The following is a 16,744-nucleotide window of genomic DNA, read 5'->3' on the forward strand; positions in this document are numbered from 1 at the left end:
AACCATCTCAGTTGCATCTTGCTTATTGCCTCATTGGGGGAAATTACAATGATTAAGAGAACTGCAGAGTCCCACCAGCAAACCTAGCTATAACAGTCTGCCTTTAAGTCTGTTACTCAGAAGAAATATCCATACAGTGATTTAACAACATAAACTATTCCATGTATCTGCTTTAAAAGCTGCCAATGGCTTTTGTGTATGTGGTGTATATATGTGCTACTATGAGTATGTGCATGTAATGGCTCCTTAAAACTCAGTGTAAAAATCAAAGATCTTATAAGGGCTCTAGAAGCCCTTACCAGGAGGAGATGGCAGACTATGTCCCATCAAGCAAATGTAGTCAGCCACCTGTTTTTACATACATTTATTTTGTGGATGGGGTTCAAACTGGGGCCTTGCACATGCTAGGTATGCCTGAGAGATATATGCAGTCTAGTTTCTTACATTTTTAAATGATGGGGAAAAAAATCAAAAGAATATTTTGTGACACATGAAAATTATATGAAATTTAAAGTTTAGAGTGTATAAATACTAGAATATAGCCAATTGGAACACACCTAAATGTGTTTGTTTAAATACTATCTATGGCTGCCTTTGTACTACAAAGGTAGTATTGCGTAGCTGTGACACAGATTACAAGACCCACAAAGTCTAACATGTTTACTATCTGGCTATTTATAGAACAAATTTACCAGCCTAACCAATAAGGCTCCATGCGATCACTTCAGTCTTCTCTTCCTAAACATTCCATTCTTATCTTGCTAGCTTCTTTCATGTTGATTAAACAGGCCAGACACACTCCTATCTCATGACCTTTCGAAGCAGTGTTCTGCCTAACATTTTTACACCAAAGATCTACATAACTTTTTCTCTTACATTCAAGTTTTTGTTCAGATGTTACCTCCACAATGAGTCCTACCTTTACCACTCTATTTAAGCTTGTAACTCATGAATCCCTGTCCCATACTTTCTATCTTCTTGCTATTCTCTACATTTTTCTTTTCCATAGCACTTAACACCTTCTAACATGCTATTTAACATCAATTGCTTATTGCCTACTTTTCAAAACTAAAACCTAAGTTCCATGGTGCAAAGTTCTTTGTTGCTTCATTGCCAGATACAAAACCTAGTATATAAGCAAGCATAAGTATTTGTCGAAATAAATTTAACTCCTCATACTCAAAAATTTGGGATGGGGATGTAGTTCAGTGGTATAGCATTTGCTAGTACACACGAGGGCCTAGGATCCATCTTTATCACCACAAAAAACGAAAAAGGCTTAAATAGTGTCAATTTAGTAAGCACTATATAAACTGAAGAATCTGAACTCTAAGTAATAAAAATAAGAACCACTGCCCTGCAGATAAGAAACTTCCTCTAGAATGTTCCATTTATTCATCTGTTGATCCATCATCCATCCATCAATCTAATATTTATTGTCCATCTGCTATGTCAGGGTGTGGGGGATCTAATAATGAAACTAGGAAAGATAAAACTAATCAATGAATATCACAGAAGACAGAATACGACAGTGTAAAGCTGTAATTCAAACTCAGGTCTGTTAAGGTCAAAGCCAATGCTTTCACCTACCAGTTATGTTACTAATTACTAACCAGTATAAAAACACTCTTTGGGCTGAGAGAAGGCTTATGGTTAAGAGCACTTAATTGCTTTTGTAAAGGACCTGAGTTTGGTTCCCAACACTATACCATGTGGCTCACAAACATTTGTAACTCCAGTTTCAGGGAATCCAACATTTTCTGGCCTCTGCAGGCACATGCATGCACATAAACTCACTCTCTCTCTCTCACACACACACACACACACACACACACACACACAAATTTTAAACATTTAAAAATTCTCAACAGTGGGGTTAGAGAGATGTCTCAGTGTGGTTAAGAGCTGCTTTTGCAGAGGACCCAGGTTCGATTCCCAGCACCCACATGGTGGCTAACAACTGTCTGGAACTCCAGTTCCAGAGGACCTGATGCCCTCTTCTGACGTCCATGTGCATCCATGACATGGGTATACCTATCTACATGCAAATAATACGCTCATACACATAAAATAAAAATAATAAATATTTTAAAAAATTCTTGATAGGGGCTGAAGAGATAGCTCAGCGGTTAAGAACACTGGTTGTTCTTGCAGAAGACCCAGGTTTGAATCCCAGCACCCACATGGCAGTTAACAACTGTCTGAAACTCCAGTTCTAGGGGATCCATAAGCTTCTTCTGTTCTCCATGGGCATTGCACGACACGGGTGCACTTACCTACATGCAGGCAATACACGCATACACATAAAATAAAAATAATAAATAAAACATTAAAAAAACTCTTGATAGCAGAAATAGTGGGAAAATGTAGGTGCCATAATGATGACAACAGGCAAGTTACTGGATAGATATCTATGCCTATTTTTAAAAAAATGATTAAATAATAAACATGAAAAATAAGGCAGAGGCAGGAGGATCTTTGTGAGTTCGAGGCCAGCCTGGTCTACATAGTGAGTTCCAGGACAGCTGGGGCTACAGGGAGTCCCTGTCTCAAAAAGACAAAAAAAGTATGTGTGTATGCATATATATATATATGTTCATAAATTAATTTGATATAATAAAACTTAGATGTAGTTATGTACTATACACTAAATGAATAATAACAGTGGGGAAATTGACAGATGAACAGTATAAAATCTTGGCCTTTAAAGGGCTCACATACAGACAGCAAATAGAAGAGAACTTTGATAAGCAAAACGGGGATATTTTTCCTTTATAAATGCTAAAGTGTTGTAGTTAAGACAAATTAAATCAGCCAAAATAAGTTTTTCAAAAGCAAGGGAAACATTCAATTCTATCAGACGATGAGCCTGCAACATGTTATGCTAAGCAGTAAGGAACTTCCTGGTATATCTAGAGCCACTGCCCTAAGTTGTGATATTATAGAGACCCTTTTCTGTGAAGGTAAGCAGGCAAAGGTAATTTCAACCATTCTGTAGTTCACAGGCAGGAAGTCTGGGAAATGGAAGGTCAATCCATCCTTCCCTCTTGCCAGCAGGGCTACCTCATTATATTTGGAACAGAAAATGAAATGACATTATGGAAAATGAGATTATAAAGTCAATTTTTGTGCTTTGCTGCAGGTAACTGGCCTTTTCTAGTCATCTCTCTGGGTGTCTTCCCAAATGCTGCTCTGAGGTAATATATGAGCAATTACTTCTACTTTAGCTTAATTCCTGTGCCTCAGATATGTCAGAAAACTTTACCTGAACAACCATATGCAACAGATACCTATGAGAATAGCTTTCAAAGCTAATCACCAGACTTTATCTTCTCAAATAAACCTTTCCATAACCAAATGGTTACAAAGCCATCCTGGATCTAAAATTTATTTATAGTTAATGGATGAGACACATAAGAACATGGGCTATATATTTTAGAGTCATAATTTTTTCTGACTCAGAATGAGAGAATTTAGCTTCAGAGCTGAGTTAGCTCATGAGCAAAAGATGGAGGTTAAATACTACTATAAGTATTTGAGATGGGGAGGGTCTCACTATGTTGCCCAGGCTGGCCTTGAACTCTTGAGATGAAGTGATTCTCCTGCCTCAGTTATTGAGTAACTGGGCCTACGGCATATACCGCCGCACAGGGCAACCACAATGAATACTAAAAGGAATAGGTTGAATGGTCCAGAGGCAACATCTTAAAAAGAGATTTTTCACAAATGGTCAGTATATAGCAGCAGCACCCTCCAAGTGAGTGGGAAGCCTCATGAGTGATTTTTCAGTTAACAAGACATTCTCACTGGGAGTGTGAGTCAGGCAATTTGGTTTTATCTCACTCCACCACTTCTCAGGGCACTTACCTGAATACAAGCCCCTGTCTTCAACTTGCACAGGGTGCAAACCAAGGCCCACCTGCTGGGCGGGATATGGGAGATTTTTGTGATGGGTTCCATCCTCTCAGGACAAGCAATGCTGACCTATAAATAAAATACCACCATAAGGCAGAAGCATTGAGGCATCTCAGAAGCAATTTTCAAAATCTCTAAATGATGTTATATGAAGCTCAGAACATCAAAACAATGAGGTAAAGCCATATCTTCCAAGGTTAGTATGAAACTAAGAATAAACAAAACATATCTTTTTCCATTGCTCAATATTCAATCATTTCTAGTAATGTAAACAATTCATATATATTATGAGAGGGGAGGAGTGTAGACTAGCATGGTTACCCTCAAGAATCAAGATATATCTATCTTTACTCAGGAATCAAAGAAAGCTACTAGAGAAAGGAAATAAAGTTCAGAAATTCTAGCATCCATCATATATTAGAGATGGTGTCACATGCCTTGGCATTTCATTTAATCGGCTAAGGATAAAAATAGGCAGTGACAAGTCTTTACTTTTGATTCACATAGCAGCATAGTACTGTCGAAAAGTAGTAGCAAATTTATGTGATGAAGAGACTGTAGCATGTAATTAGAAAGAATGAGGATGATACCATTTCTAAACCCAAATCTGTAAAACTACATAACTACCATCAGCTTACCCTACTCTCTCAGCCAAAGTAGCTTCAAAGTGAAATTAGTCTTTAGGAATGCTGAAAGGAAAGGGATACTTTAAAAAAATGGAAAAATTATTTTCCATATGAAAACAAGGGGTCATGTAACTGCTAGTAAAAAGTGTTTTCTTTTTCTTTTTTACAATTACATACATGCCTTTCAAGAAAGAAATAACTTTTTAAGAGCAAAGAACTATCAAACAAAGCTAATTTGTCTAGGGTAAGTTCTACCCAGGAAACAGACATCTTGAATAGTCTAAAAGGTACTAGAAATCAGGAACTAGAAGCCCTAAGAGAATGTTGAGAGCTGTAAAAGTTCATTTTAGTTTTTGTTTATTTTTGAGACAGGGTCCATGTAGCCCAGGGTACCTTGGACTCATGATCCTTTTATTTCAGCCTTCTGAGTGTTGGGATTCTAGGTGATATGTTTTATTTTTATGCGTATGGTGCTGGAATCAAACCCAGGTCTTACACATGGCTAGGCAAGTGCACTACCTCTGCGCTCCATTTCCTAGCCCTTAATTTTTATTTTGTGTTTGAGACAAGGTCTCACTATATAGCTTATGCCATTCTTGAACTTGCTATGTAGCCCAGGCTGGCTTCCAGCTCTCCATTATGGGCATGTACTACCATGCTCAGTTTAGAAGCCCTGTTTTAATTAAGTTAATGAAAAAAAAATAGCTTCTCTGGAAACGCCAGCAACTGAAGGATCAGGTTAAATAATGAGGAATAGTTTTGAACAATTGGTCTTAGGCCAATGCTGAGTCTAAGCTCTGAAAAGAACTTGAAAAGTAAAGGACTGATAAGCATGGTGGCACATGCCTTTAATCTCAGCACTCAGGAGACTGAGGCAGGCAGATCACTCTAAGTTGGAGGCCAGCTTGGTCTACATAGTGAGTTCCAGGCCAGTCAGTGTTACATACTGAGATTCTCTCTCAAAAACTATCACAGTGGTTAAAAGAATTATTGCTCATTTTATTTGTAATAACCTAAAATTGGAAAGAATCCAAAGGAGACCCAAAGCAGAATGGATAAATAAATCACAGTATATCCATATAATGGGAAACTACCAAACAACAGAAAGCAATGAAGTACTGATACATACCATAACATGGAGTGCTAGCCAGACAGAAAAGAGTACTTACTGTATGAATTCCATTTACATGAAGTTTAAAAACAGACAAAACTTATCTACAGTGACAGAAATCAAAATGGTTGTTACTCTCAGGAAATAGGGAAAAGGAAGGGATATGAGGGAGTCCTATAGGGTGCTATATGTATACTTCTGTGGTATCCCATGTCTTGGTTTGAGAAGTGGCTACAGGTATTCTAATTCTAAGGTAAACTTTACTTTAAAAAATTGTTGTTCATACTCTGATCTTTTTAAAAAAATAATTTTTAAGATTTATTTTTTTAAAATTGTGTGTGTGTGTGTGTGTTAATGTGCACCTGAATGCAGGTGTCCGTGGAGGTCAGAGGCATTGGTCCCCCTGGAGCTGGAGTTAAAGGCAGTTGTGATCCACCTGACATGGGTGCTGAGAACCAAACTTAGGTCATCTGCAAGAACTTAAGTGCTCTTAACTTCTGAGTCACCTCTCCAGCTTCCAGATGCTGTTTTTTTTATGCTTCTTCTCTCTTACAAATTTATCAAGTATCACTGAGAGTACCGCTCACAAACCCATCAGCATGGGCTGACATGCACATTTGCATCCAAGAAGGACCTGAGATAGCACAAGTGGAAGTATCATTATCTTAGAAATATAGGGGAGCAGGAAGCATCTCTATGATGAGTCTGAGTCAGCCTAAAAATCATGATAAGGAGGACACCCTGAAGTAAACGGCCCCAGATGTGGGTGGTTTCTTACTTCTGGAATCCACAGGGCACAGCTGACATGAGCCCATTTAGTCCCTGTTCTGGTGGTCTTCATAGCTCCGCCTTTCTTTGGACATAACAGACACTGTGGATGAATGCCCAGGACACAGGAACGACAGAGCCAGCTGCCTTCTGGAATCTTGAGGATGCCATAGCAAGCCTGGAGGCATGAAGAAAGGGAAGAATGATTAGTATCTCTGTATCAGTATCAACATCTGTCCTGACACAGTTACAAAGCATCCTCTGCTTCGGGGGAAAAAGGCAAATATAGTTGAATAAGCTCATATCCAGAATTTAGTAATTTTTAAATACTAGAAAAACCAACTTGCAACATCTGACCTGGATTAATATGTCTATCTATGAGAAATGACTTTAAGGATGAAAGACCAAGATTAGGTGGACAGAGGATAGCCGAAGTGTTAACTGAGAGTTGAAATTACTGTTTTTCTTTTTTGTCTGTTTCCCAAACCTCTTTCAATATTTATGCATTATAATTGGTTAGCCAAACACTAATGGAACAACTTCTACATTTCATGAACTGTTGTGATCAAGAAAAAAAAGGGGTTGGGAAATAGTGAAAGTTCTGAGGTGCAAATAAGCTAGTATTTATAAAGAGTCTAATAGTGCCTGATGCATAAAAATTATTTAACAAATCATAGAAATTTACTTAGGTTGAAGAAAAAGGGGTCCCGAGAATTGAATCACAATAATCCAGAATTAGTTCCAGAAGCTTTTTCAATTTGTTATGGAATGAAATTAGAAAATAAGTGAATAACGTGGGGAGATGGAAAGCACTCTAGACTTTTCTATCTCTAATTTTGCTCATTTTTCTTCCTTACTGCTTTACTCTCACTATTTCAGATGAAACCAAGGTATCCCTATGGTCTCAATGTGGCCAAGTACACTTGATGCCATCAAGTGATTCAACATAGCAGTTCCAAAAATTCTGTGACCCCCCAAGAAATTCACCCTCAGGTCATATTCATGTATGAGTTACCAGCATCCATTCCCAATCTCTTCTTTTTCATACCCTTGCATACTTCCTTCCCATCTTCCAGGCCAATTCCTGGACTTTTATTACCTACTTACCTTCAATCACTGGCCCTGTTGCTTGCACTATACTGTGGCCCAGAGACTGTACTTCCTCTCCATCCCCATCCTCACCACTACTGCTCCATCCAAGTTCTTGTCACACACTGCTTGGATGGATTTACTTCTAAATTCTCTTCTTCCTCTGCTCTTATCTCATTTGCCCCCGTCCGCCCGCCACCAATCTAAAATACATGTTGACTATTGCTCAAGACCTGTTTTGTAAAGCTAACAAGCCAAGAACGGTTCTCCACATTTTTAAAAGGTTATAAAAATAAAACGAAAAACTTGCGACAGAGACTACATATGGCTGGCAAAGTTTAAAGTATTTCTGACCCTTTAAAGAAAAAGTTTGCTGTCCTTTGACCTAAAGCCTGCACTTCCTCATACCTCTCTGCTTTCATCTTTCATTATACTCAAACAAAGGGCACCTTACTTGCACAGACAGGCCTCTTAGTTATCTCCATAACCTAGTTCTCACATGCATATGTCTGGCTAAGCACTTTCCCAGTTCTACATGTCTCATTAGGCAAATTAACTCAAATCTTAACTTAAGTGGGCTAAGAAGTAGAAGACAAGCATACATAAAGAGTATTAGAATGATCTCAGCTTTCTTTTTCTTGCGCATCAGCAATCTCGGTGGGTAGGAGTCCTGCATCCCTAGGACAGGACAGTCCCATCTTCTGTAACTTTCATAAATTTTTAAAGAAAAAATTTTAAGTTATATTTTAAAATATAAAGTCATTACTGATACAAACCTCCCTTCTAAAGCACTATGAATGTATTGTCACTAAAGAAGAAATACTGAGGAGCTGGGTATAGTGGCATAAGCCTTTAATCCTAGCACTCAGAAGGCAGGCAGATCTCCCTGAGTTCTATGCTAGCCTGGTCTACATAGCAAGTTTCAGTCCAGCTGTAGCTACAGGGAGACTCTGTCTCACAAAAGACCAGTAAGTTCCAGGACAGCTGGGGCTACAGGGAGACCCTGTCTCAAAAAGACTGAAAAAAAAAAAGAAAAGAAAAGAAATACTAAACACCATATGGTAGGGGAGTGAAGATGATAAAATATGTTTAATAAATTCAGATGTTAATGTCACTATTCTGTTAGGGAGTAAATCAATCTCCCAAATTTTAAAAAATAATTTTTATTGAATTTTTTTTCAAAATTCATACAATATATTTTGATCACATTTAGACCCTCCTCTCTTATCTGCATGCCTCTTATAACCCCCCCACCAGATTTTATGTATTCTGTTATATGCGTTGTTATATACATTAGGGTCTAGTGAGCCAAGTTTTTATCCCAAAATGTCCAATCTTCCAAATTTAAAAAAGTCACTTTTAAGTCAACAGAGGGAGCTCTAACCTTAGTAGCTCTTTATGATCCAGGTGAATGCACCCACTTTGGAAGAATCTCAATATTTTATTCATATTCTTCCTTTTTGGGGACACGGCCTTGATACATAGCTCAGATTGGTCTGGATCTTGCTATTATGTAGCCCACATAACTCAATGCACTGCCATGCTCAGCTTGAAAGAATTGCTTTCATATGAATCTTTATATGGTAGCAAATACAAGGCCTAGTCAATTGTTATTGCTATCTCTTTTCATGTGAAGGAGGGTATCATTTATAGTTATTATTTGGTATATTTTTAAAACAAATGCTATCCTCTTGGAGAGAATTATTATGCTACATTTATTTTGGTAGTGAAAATAATTTCTTTTTTAAAAAATTTTATTTATTATTTTTATTTTAGGTGTATGAGTGTATTGCCTGCATGTGTGTTTAAAGTGCACCTGTGTTTTACAATGCCCACAGAGGTCAGAAGAAGGCATCAGATCCCCTGGAACTGGAGTTATGGATGGTTGTTAGTCACCATTTGTGTGGTGCTGGGAATTGAACCCGGGTCCTCCGTAAAAGCAGCCAGTGCTCTTAACCGCTGAACCATCTCTCCAGCTCCTGAATATAATTCCTTAATACCATTAAAAACAATTCAATAAGGAACAAACTCCCTCACCAAAAATAGATAAATAAATTTTTAAAAGGTATATTTTAAATGATGCTACCACAATGCAGTGGTGAAAATATCAAAGAACTGTGAAAATGTGCTGTGATCTGGCATTAAAAGAATATAATTTAAAAAGAACATTAAGTAGAAAGGAGATCAAAACTGAACTGAGTTTGTATAGCACTGTAGCCAGGCTTCTAAAGTTAGATACAGAAGTGGAGAGATGGCTCAGCAAGGTTAAGAGCACTAACTGCTCTTCCAGAGGACCCAGATTCAATTACCAGCACCCACACGGCATCTAATAACCATCTATAACTCCAGTTCCAGGAGATCTGATACCCTCCTTTGACCTCTGCGCACACTCCACAATAAGGATGCACTTACACACATGCAGGCAATACACTCATACACATAAAAAATAAATGCAGCTGTGGTAATTTACTCTCATCCATTGATTGATCCAGCAGTCTATATGCTAAATCAGAAGGTATTAAAATGATTATCTTTTGCTCTATTCTATTCTGTTCACTAGATATGCATCCTTTTACACATTTCCATGGAAGTGATATAGTAGGTGCACAGTCATCTAGTTGGTGTAATAATGTTCCAATTCCTGCTGTTTAAAAAAGGAAACCATCACATTCCATTTTTCACTTTCTCTGAGTAGTCTACAAAGTTCTTCAATTCTTCTTCAGGAACAGTATTTCTTTGACTCAAAATGACAGATCTCATGTTAGGGCTTCTTGGACAAAAATTTTCTGTGTTCTATGATTCCTTGTCTTACTCTGATGAGGCTGCCTGACTCTTAGTACCACTATGTGGTAGAGATGGTGTAGCAGTGGTAGTTTTTTTAGTTACATGGGCAGAAGAGAGAGATACAGTCAGTATTTTAATGTCTTCTATATTTTATTTCACTACTGCTTTTAATTCATCACTGGTGGTGGTAGTGGTAGTAACGATAAGTTCTTGTAGTCTGAGTCTGCTGGAACACTGTAACTCTGCTCACACCTGGAAGGCTTGAAGAACTGCTTTCTGATAGAAACAACTGATCAAATGAATGTAACCAGAAATTATCATCCATTGGGATGCCTTGGACCCTGATCATCTTACCAAAATTCACCATGATATATTTACTAAAGAACAATTCATCACATTACACTACAGGATGCTTGCCATAAGAGATGGATATGTCTGGACTGAAACTCAAGAAACTGTCATATATAATACCAAGAATTCTCAGCCACAGTGCACTGTAGTTTTGGTAAGATGATCAGAGTCCAAGGCATGACAAAACTCATAAACTGAGCAGCCCAAAAGTTCTCTCGGATCATATCCCATTATTCAGAAAAAGTGAAATCTTCAAAGATTTCCAATTTTGGGACTGTGGGGGAGGACCTTTCGATCTTTATCATCAGACACTTAAATTCAGAATTACACCATAAAGATTTTGTTTCCATTGAAAATATGACAGAAATGCCAATAATTGGTGGAATGAAGATAAATTTTCCAAATTCACTATTTTAAAGACACAAGTAAATGAAGAAAAAGACTAAAAAACAATACTAAAATTTTTGATGACAAAAATTTTTGAGTAATACAGAGTTAAGTTTTGGTGACTTAGAGAAGTCTTAGTTCTGGCTACTTTCTGTTTCCTATGTTATCTAGGCTAATCATTCTAATAATTTTGGCCAAAATGATCTTTGTGATATACAAATCATATCATTTTGATGGGACAAAGTAGAAGTTCATTAGTTTGTCAGAAGGTCCCTTTTCTCCTCTACCCTCAGCCTCCTGGCTTTTTCTATTCTACTCCTCTATTCTGAAGTTCTAATGTACTCACAGATTATCTCCAAGATATTTGGATCACTCTTCCTATCTGCTATGAATATATTCTCCTCTCTGACTGAACATACCTTTCTGTTTTAGTCTCCTTTTAGTCATTAAGATTCAGCATGGGTGTCACTTATTGGGAAGTTGTTCTTGACCTTCATCTTTCCCATGCATTTCTACAAAAGCATGGATTTATAATCTATATACACTTGACCACTATGGTAAACTGGTAGTTTCTCTGCAGTCATTTTTCTCTGCACTACAGTCTTCCTAGGGGCAGAGAGCATATATGCTTCTTCATCACCGCATCACAGTAAGCACTTTATGTGTCCTGAGCATGTGGCACACTCCTAGCTCATGGATGGTGCTTGGTGTGCTTACATTGTTTGTCAGATAAATTAATAATATGGGTGAAACACAACAGATTCAGAATAAAAATTCAGCTAGAATAAGGTATTGGAAGTGAAGAAATAATCTGAATTATAGCTTGGAAGATAAGTACACTTTGATAACACGAGATAGGAAATGAGATTGTGTGTGTGTGTGTGTGTGTGTGTGTGTGTATACATGTGTGTAGAGGTCAGAGGTGTCTTCCTCAATTGCTCTCCACATTTTTTTTTTCAATCAGGGTCTCTCAATAGGCCTAGAGTTTGTTGATTAGGCTAGATTAGCTGGTCAGCAGACACGAGGGATTCTCCTGTCTTTGCCTCCCAAGAGCTGGGATCACAGGTGTGCATCACCACCTGGTTTTTTACATAGGGTTTGGGGATTAACTCAGGTCCTCATGTTTGGACAGTAAGCACTTTATCAACTGACCAATTTATCTAGTCCCTAGAAGAGATTTTTAGATTGAGACATGGCAACAAAATGGAGACAGGATAGTGTTAGCAATATTCATCACTATACCTCAAGCAACCTTGTTTCAACAGAGCACAGAGGTTGGGGTAGGGGGAAAGAGTTGAAATGAATGTTGCTATCAACATCATCATCATCATCAATAGGACTATGCTATGTGACAGTAAAAATGTTAAATAACTAGCATGGGTAAAGTCACTTAAACTCTCCCGGCACTGTGTGTGAATTGAAAAAGCCAAGATAGTCCTTCAGAGTCCCAAAATTATGTGGTTGTAAGGTATACGTAGGTTCCTGGGAACAGTATATAGGGAAGGCCTTGGGTATCAAAATAAGGAATCGTGCCTTCTAATTGTAGGAAGTATAAACTCATCAATGCTATTGATCATGGGTGTAACTTGATGGTGTGATTCCAAGGCAGAGGATTATCTCCAAGGCGGAGGAGTCTCCCAAGCAAGAAACATAGGGACTCTCTGGGAGACTCATATGAGGCAATCCCAATGGTATGGACATGAAGTGACACAATGAAGACCTAGATTTAGACTCTCCGGGTAAAGTTATTAGGTAAGGCATCTTAGAGATAATAAGAAGTAGTGTTTCTAGAGGAAGAACTGAAGACCATCCAAGCCTGTTTTTTTTTTTTAAGAGTTGAAAAGAATTCAGCCAGCCTAGGGGAAAGGTGGCTATTATTTACTCTTGTGGAAAGAAATGAAGGGCAGTTTTCCCAGAATTCTAACCTAAGGAGAGGGTGGGTGTGCTCCAGAGGTTGGGGTGGGAATCACCAGACTATGATTCTAAAGGGCTCCTCTGTTGTCTATTTCCTGGCACTTGATAAAAGGTGTGTGTAAGAGAGTCATTTCCCTTGGAGTAGCAGCTCAGTATCAATGGAGGCAAAAGGAGGTATGTATTGGTATTCACAAAGAAGAGGGTGGAACAAGTGCCCTGAGTGAGGAGTAAGCCTGGATGGCTGACCCCATACCTGATAGCTGACCCCATACCTGATACCTGACTAGCACAAGGCCTGGTTGCTGTAACTTTGCTCACAAAAAGGGCCTTAGAGGCCCAGAAGCATCATTCCATCCTATGGCTGGTCCCTTAAATGTCCATCTTAAATTGTGACTCCTCATTGCCTGCCTGCTTATCTACAGGCTGCTCTGCAGGTGCTTCTGAAATGGCTTGAATGGGAGGCTCAGCCATGGCAGGGATGGTGACCCCAGGAATGGCTGGCAGGTCCTTTGGGGATGTTTTGGTCGTAGATGAATTCTGACACTTCATCATGAATTCTGGGCTATAGACTATCCTGGTCCCTCGTAGGGTGGTAGGAGCTGCATATTGTTGAGGAGAATCCCCATACCACTCCCTTGCAAGTGGTGAGGGTAGTCCAACTCTGAGACTAATTTTTATTTTCACCCTCACATGTAAGCCATTACCCAGATATGGGTGCTGCAAATAATAATCACTGAACTTCAAAAAAGCTGACCTTCAGGCCAATGAGATGGTTCACTAGGTAAGGGTGCTCATGACCTGAGTTCAATTCCCTAAACCCCCAAGGTGGAAGGAGAGAACTGACTCCCAAAAGTCTCCTTCCACAGGAGTGCATGTACACACACACACACACACACACACACACACACACACACACACACGCACACGCACACACAAATATGGATGACCATGTATGAGAGGGTGGTCTTCACTCTCACTAACCTGATGCACACAGACGTTACACTTGTCACAGAATACCATATCATTCCCTTCTTCACTGTCTGGAGACCGGCATACATCACAAATCACATCTTCATCATATTCTATGCCTAGCCCTTCCTCTGTCTCAATAGCATGGTTCATATTTTCATGGCAGTGGTGTTCCAGAACTTCTATTGTCTTTTCCATAAGAGTCTCATCAATTGGCCCATAACCTGCACAGAAATAAAAACAATCAACCAACCCATCAGTCAGGGGTCATTCCCAAATTGCCTACTGTGAGCCCAGTACAGGGGTGGGGAGGATTCTTTTCTCTTCTCTAACAAGATTTCAAGGATTTATTTTTGTTGTTATTTTTTGAGACTGGGTCTTACTTTATAGCCTTGGATAGCCTGAAACTTGCTATGTAGACAAGGTTGGCCTCGAACTCAGACAACAACCTGCCTCTGCCTCCTGAGTGCTGGTATTAAGGTATGCACCTCCATGCCGGGTGTCAAGGACTTTTTTATTAGAGCTATTCTAATACTTATCGATAATAATAATAATTTAGTGCTTAACACATTAATGGAGAAATATATTTTTACCACATTTCTTTAAATGACTATGGATCATTTCAATTTTCTCTTGAAATCCTAGCCAGTCGCTTGCTAAAAATCTCTATTTTTTTCTCATTTCCACTATAGGACTTTTACCAACCTTTGTAATTTTGAACACTTTAATTTATAGTGTATTAAACCTCATATTTATTTGGACATAAATAATGAATTATTAGTAAACTAGCTTCAATAGACATACCTAATGGCTATACAAATACATTTTCATATAATAGTTTAATTCATAAAAGATCTGTTTTTCAGCTTGACTTAAAAAAACATCCAAAACGGGGCTGGAGAGAGCACTCCATGGTTAACAGTACTGCAGAGGACCTGGGTTCAATTCATGGCCTCTACATGTTGACTCACAAAACCTGTAACTCCAGTTCCAGGGGAAACAAAGACCTCTTTGAACCTCCATGGACACTGCAAGCATGTTGGCACTCACACATACACATAAAAAAATCTTTAAAAATTCCATTTCTATTTTCAATGGTGAGCAGTTATACAAACCAATTAGCACTCACAAATATTTAAATGCAATTTTGAAGTAACCTTTTGTTTTTTGCTTTGTGATTTTTCTTTTTAAAAGACTTTTTAAAAATTTATGTGCAGACCCGCAGACCTCTCGCCGACCCACAGCCCGCTCTGCTCTCTCCTGGGTAAGTCGATCGTGCCCTCCAAGCCTTGACTCCCCCAGCCTCGTTCACCCTCCCATCTCCACAGTCGGTCTCTCCTCCTAGCCTGGGTGCTGTCCCATTTCTTGTCTAGGTGCGCCAGACACCTGGGGAACCATCACTGCTTCCTGATCCTCTGCACCCAGAGCAACTCAGTTCCTTCTGGGGGCCCCAGGAGCACCCTGGGCCTGGTCCCGCACTCACCTCCCTCTGCTTCCCTGGGCCTGCATGACCCACAGGGCTCTCTCCAACATACAGGCCTCTCTCTCTGGGGTAAGTCAATCCTGCACTCCATGCCTTGAATCCCCCAGCCTCATTCACCCTCCCATCTCCCCCGAAGGTCCCTTCTCCTAGCCTGGGTTCTGTGCCATTCCTTGTCTTTGCGCCCCAGATACCTGGGGGAACCACCACTTCTTCCTGATCCTTTGCAGCAAGAGCAACTCAGTTCCTTCTCTGGTCCCCAGGAGCACTGCTTCTGGGCCTAGCCCCGCCCTCACCTCCCTCTGCTTCCCTGGGTCTATACAACCTGCCAGCCTCTTTCCTGGACGCCATGGCTGACCTTTCCTCTTCCTGGTCCTTTGCATCCAGACCAACCCAGGTCCTCAGTGCAGTCCTCAGGGGCCCTTGGGGATGCTTCCTGCACTTCCTGCCCCCACCTTCCTTTGCATCTCTGGGTGGCATGGCCACTAGCTGCCCTAGACTAGCATCTTTCCTGGGCCTGACTCCCAGGCCAGTCCAACCCCCAAATTCCTGAGGCCAAGGTCTTTCCTGGAGGGATCCAGACCTTAGGAGAAAGCCTGACTGTTAGGGTTCCAAATAGCAGCAATTTCCTCCCTCCCCAACAGGGACCTCACCTTGACCTTTGGAGTCAAGGGAAACAAACTCTGCTGAGAAGCAGCCTGCCTCTCCTCTGATCTCCAAAGTTAAGATAAGCAGATTCTACCTGTTAACCAGAGATTTTAGAAGCTGTTTTACTCTCATCTTAAGAGGGAAAAAGTAAACACTTCCACACCCTAATCCTACCTGCTTCCCCCTCCCTGATTTCTCCCCCAAACATTCCCCCTTCCACACCCTAAAGCCCCCATATATAAAGTCCCAGCTCACAACCCGTGGGTGGACATCTTTCCCTTCGCGGACATCTTTCCCTGACATCTTTCCCTTCCCTTCCCTTCCCTTCGCTGACATCTTTCCCTTCGCGGACATTTTTCCCTTCCCTGAGGGAAATGTGTCCCGTGCGAAATAAAGCTGTATCCTGCTGAGAATTCCATCTGTGCCTCGGTGCCTTCCTCCATCCACCCGCTCGCTCCCGCCAGCTCTCTACCTATCAGATGGTGCCAAAATCCGGCTCTTACTTCAAGGGACCTCGCACGTAAAACTTTCGGACTTGCTTGTCGTTATTGGCCGCTGCGAACAACACTGATTTGGCATTAAGGTACACTTCCACCCTCTATCTCTCTCCCCTCTCCCGTTCCTTACAGTTCTCTCTCCTCTCTCTCTCCCCTTTCCCCTTCACTACTCTCTGCCAATTTTCTTTTCATCTCCTTTCCAATC

General features: G+C 40.0%; 1 protein-coding gene across 8 annotated transcripts in view; it reads right to left on the reverse strand.

Moving 5' to 3' along the window:
- The window catches only part of Jade3 (jade family PHD finger 3), a 167,259-nt gene that overhangs the window by 19,861 nt on the left and 130,654 nt on the right, over window positions 1-16,744 (reverse strand). For all 8 annotated transcript variants that reach the window (XM_029559152.1, XM_029559155.1, XM_029559156.1 and 5 more), the window contains 3 exons: window positions 13,927-14,138; window positions 6,431-6,598; window positions 3,868-3,984 (listed from right to left, as the gene is read on the reverse strand). In XM_029559152.1, the coding sequence (XP_029415012.1) occupies window positions 3,868-3,984; window positions 6,431-6,598; window positions 13,927-14,138 (497 nt within the window). The remainder of the gene's footprint in view (window positions 1-3,867; window positions 3,985-6,430; window positions 6,599-13,926; window positions 14,139-16,744) is intronic.

The sequence above is a fragment of the Nannospalax galili genome, unplaced genomic scaffold, assembly GCF_000622305.1.
Source record: "Nannospalax galili isolate Female #2095 unplaced genomic scaffold, S.galili_v1.0 scaffold129, whole genome shotgun sequence".
NCBI lineage: Eukaryota > Metazoa > Chordata > Mammalia > Rodentia > Spalacidae > Nannospalax > Nannospalax galili.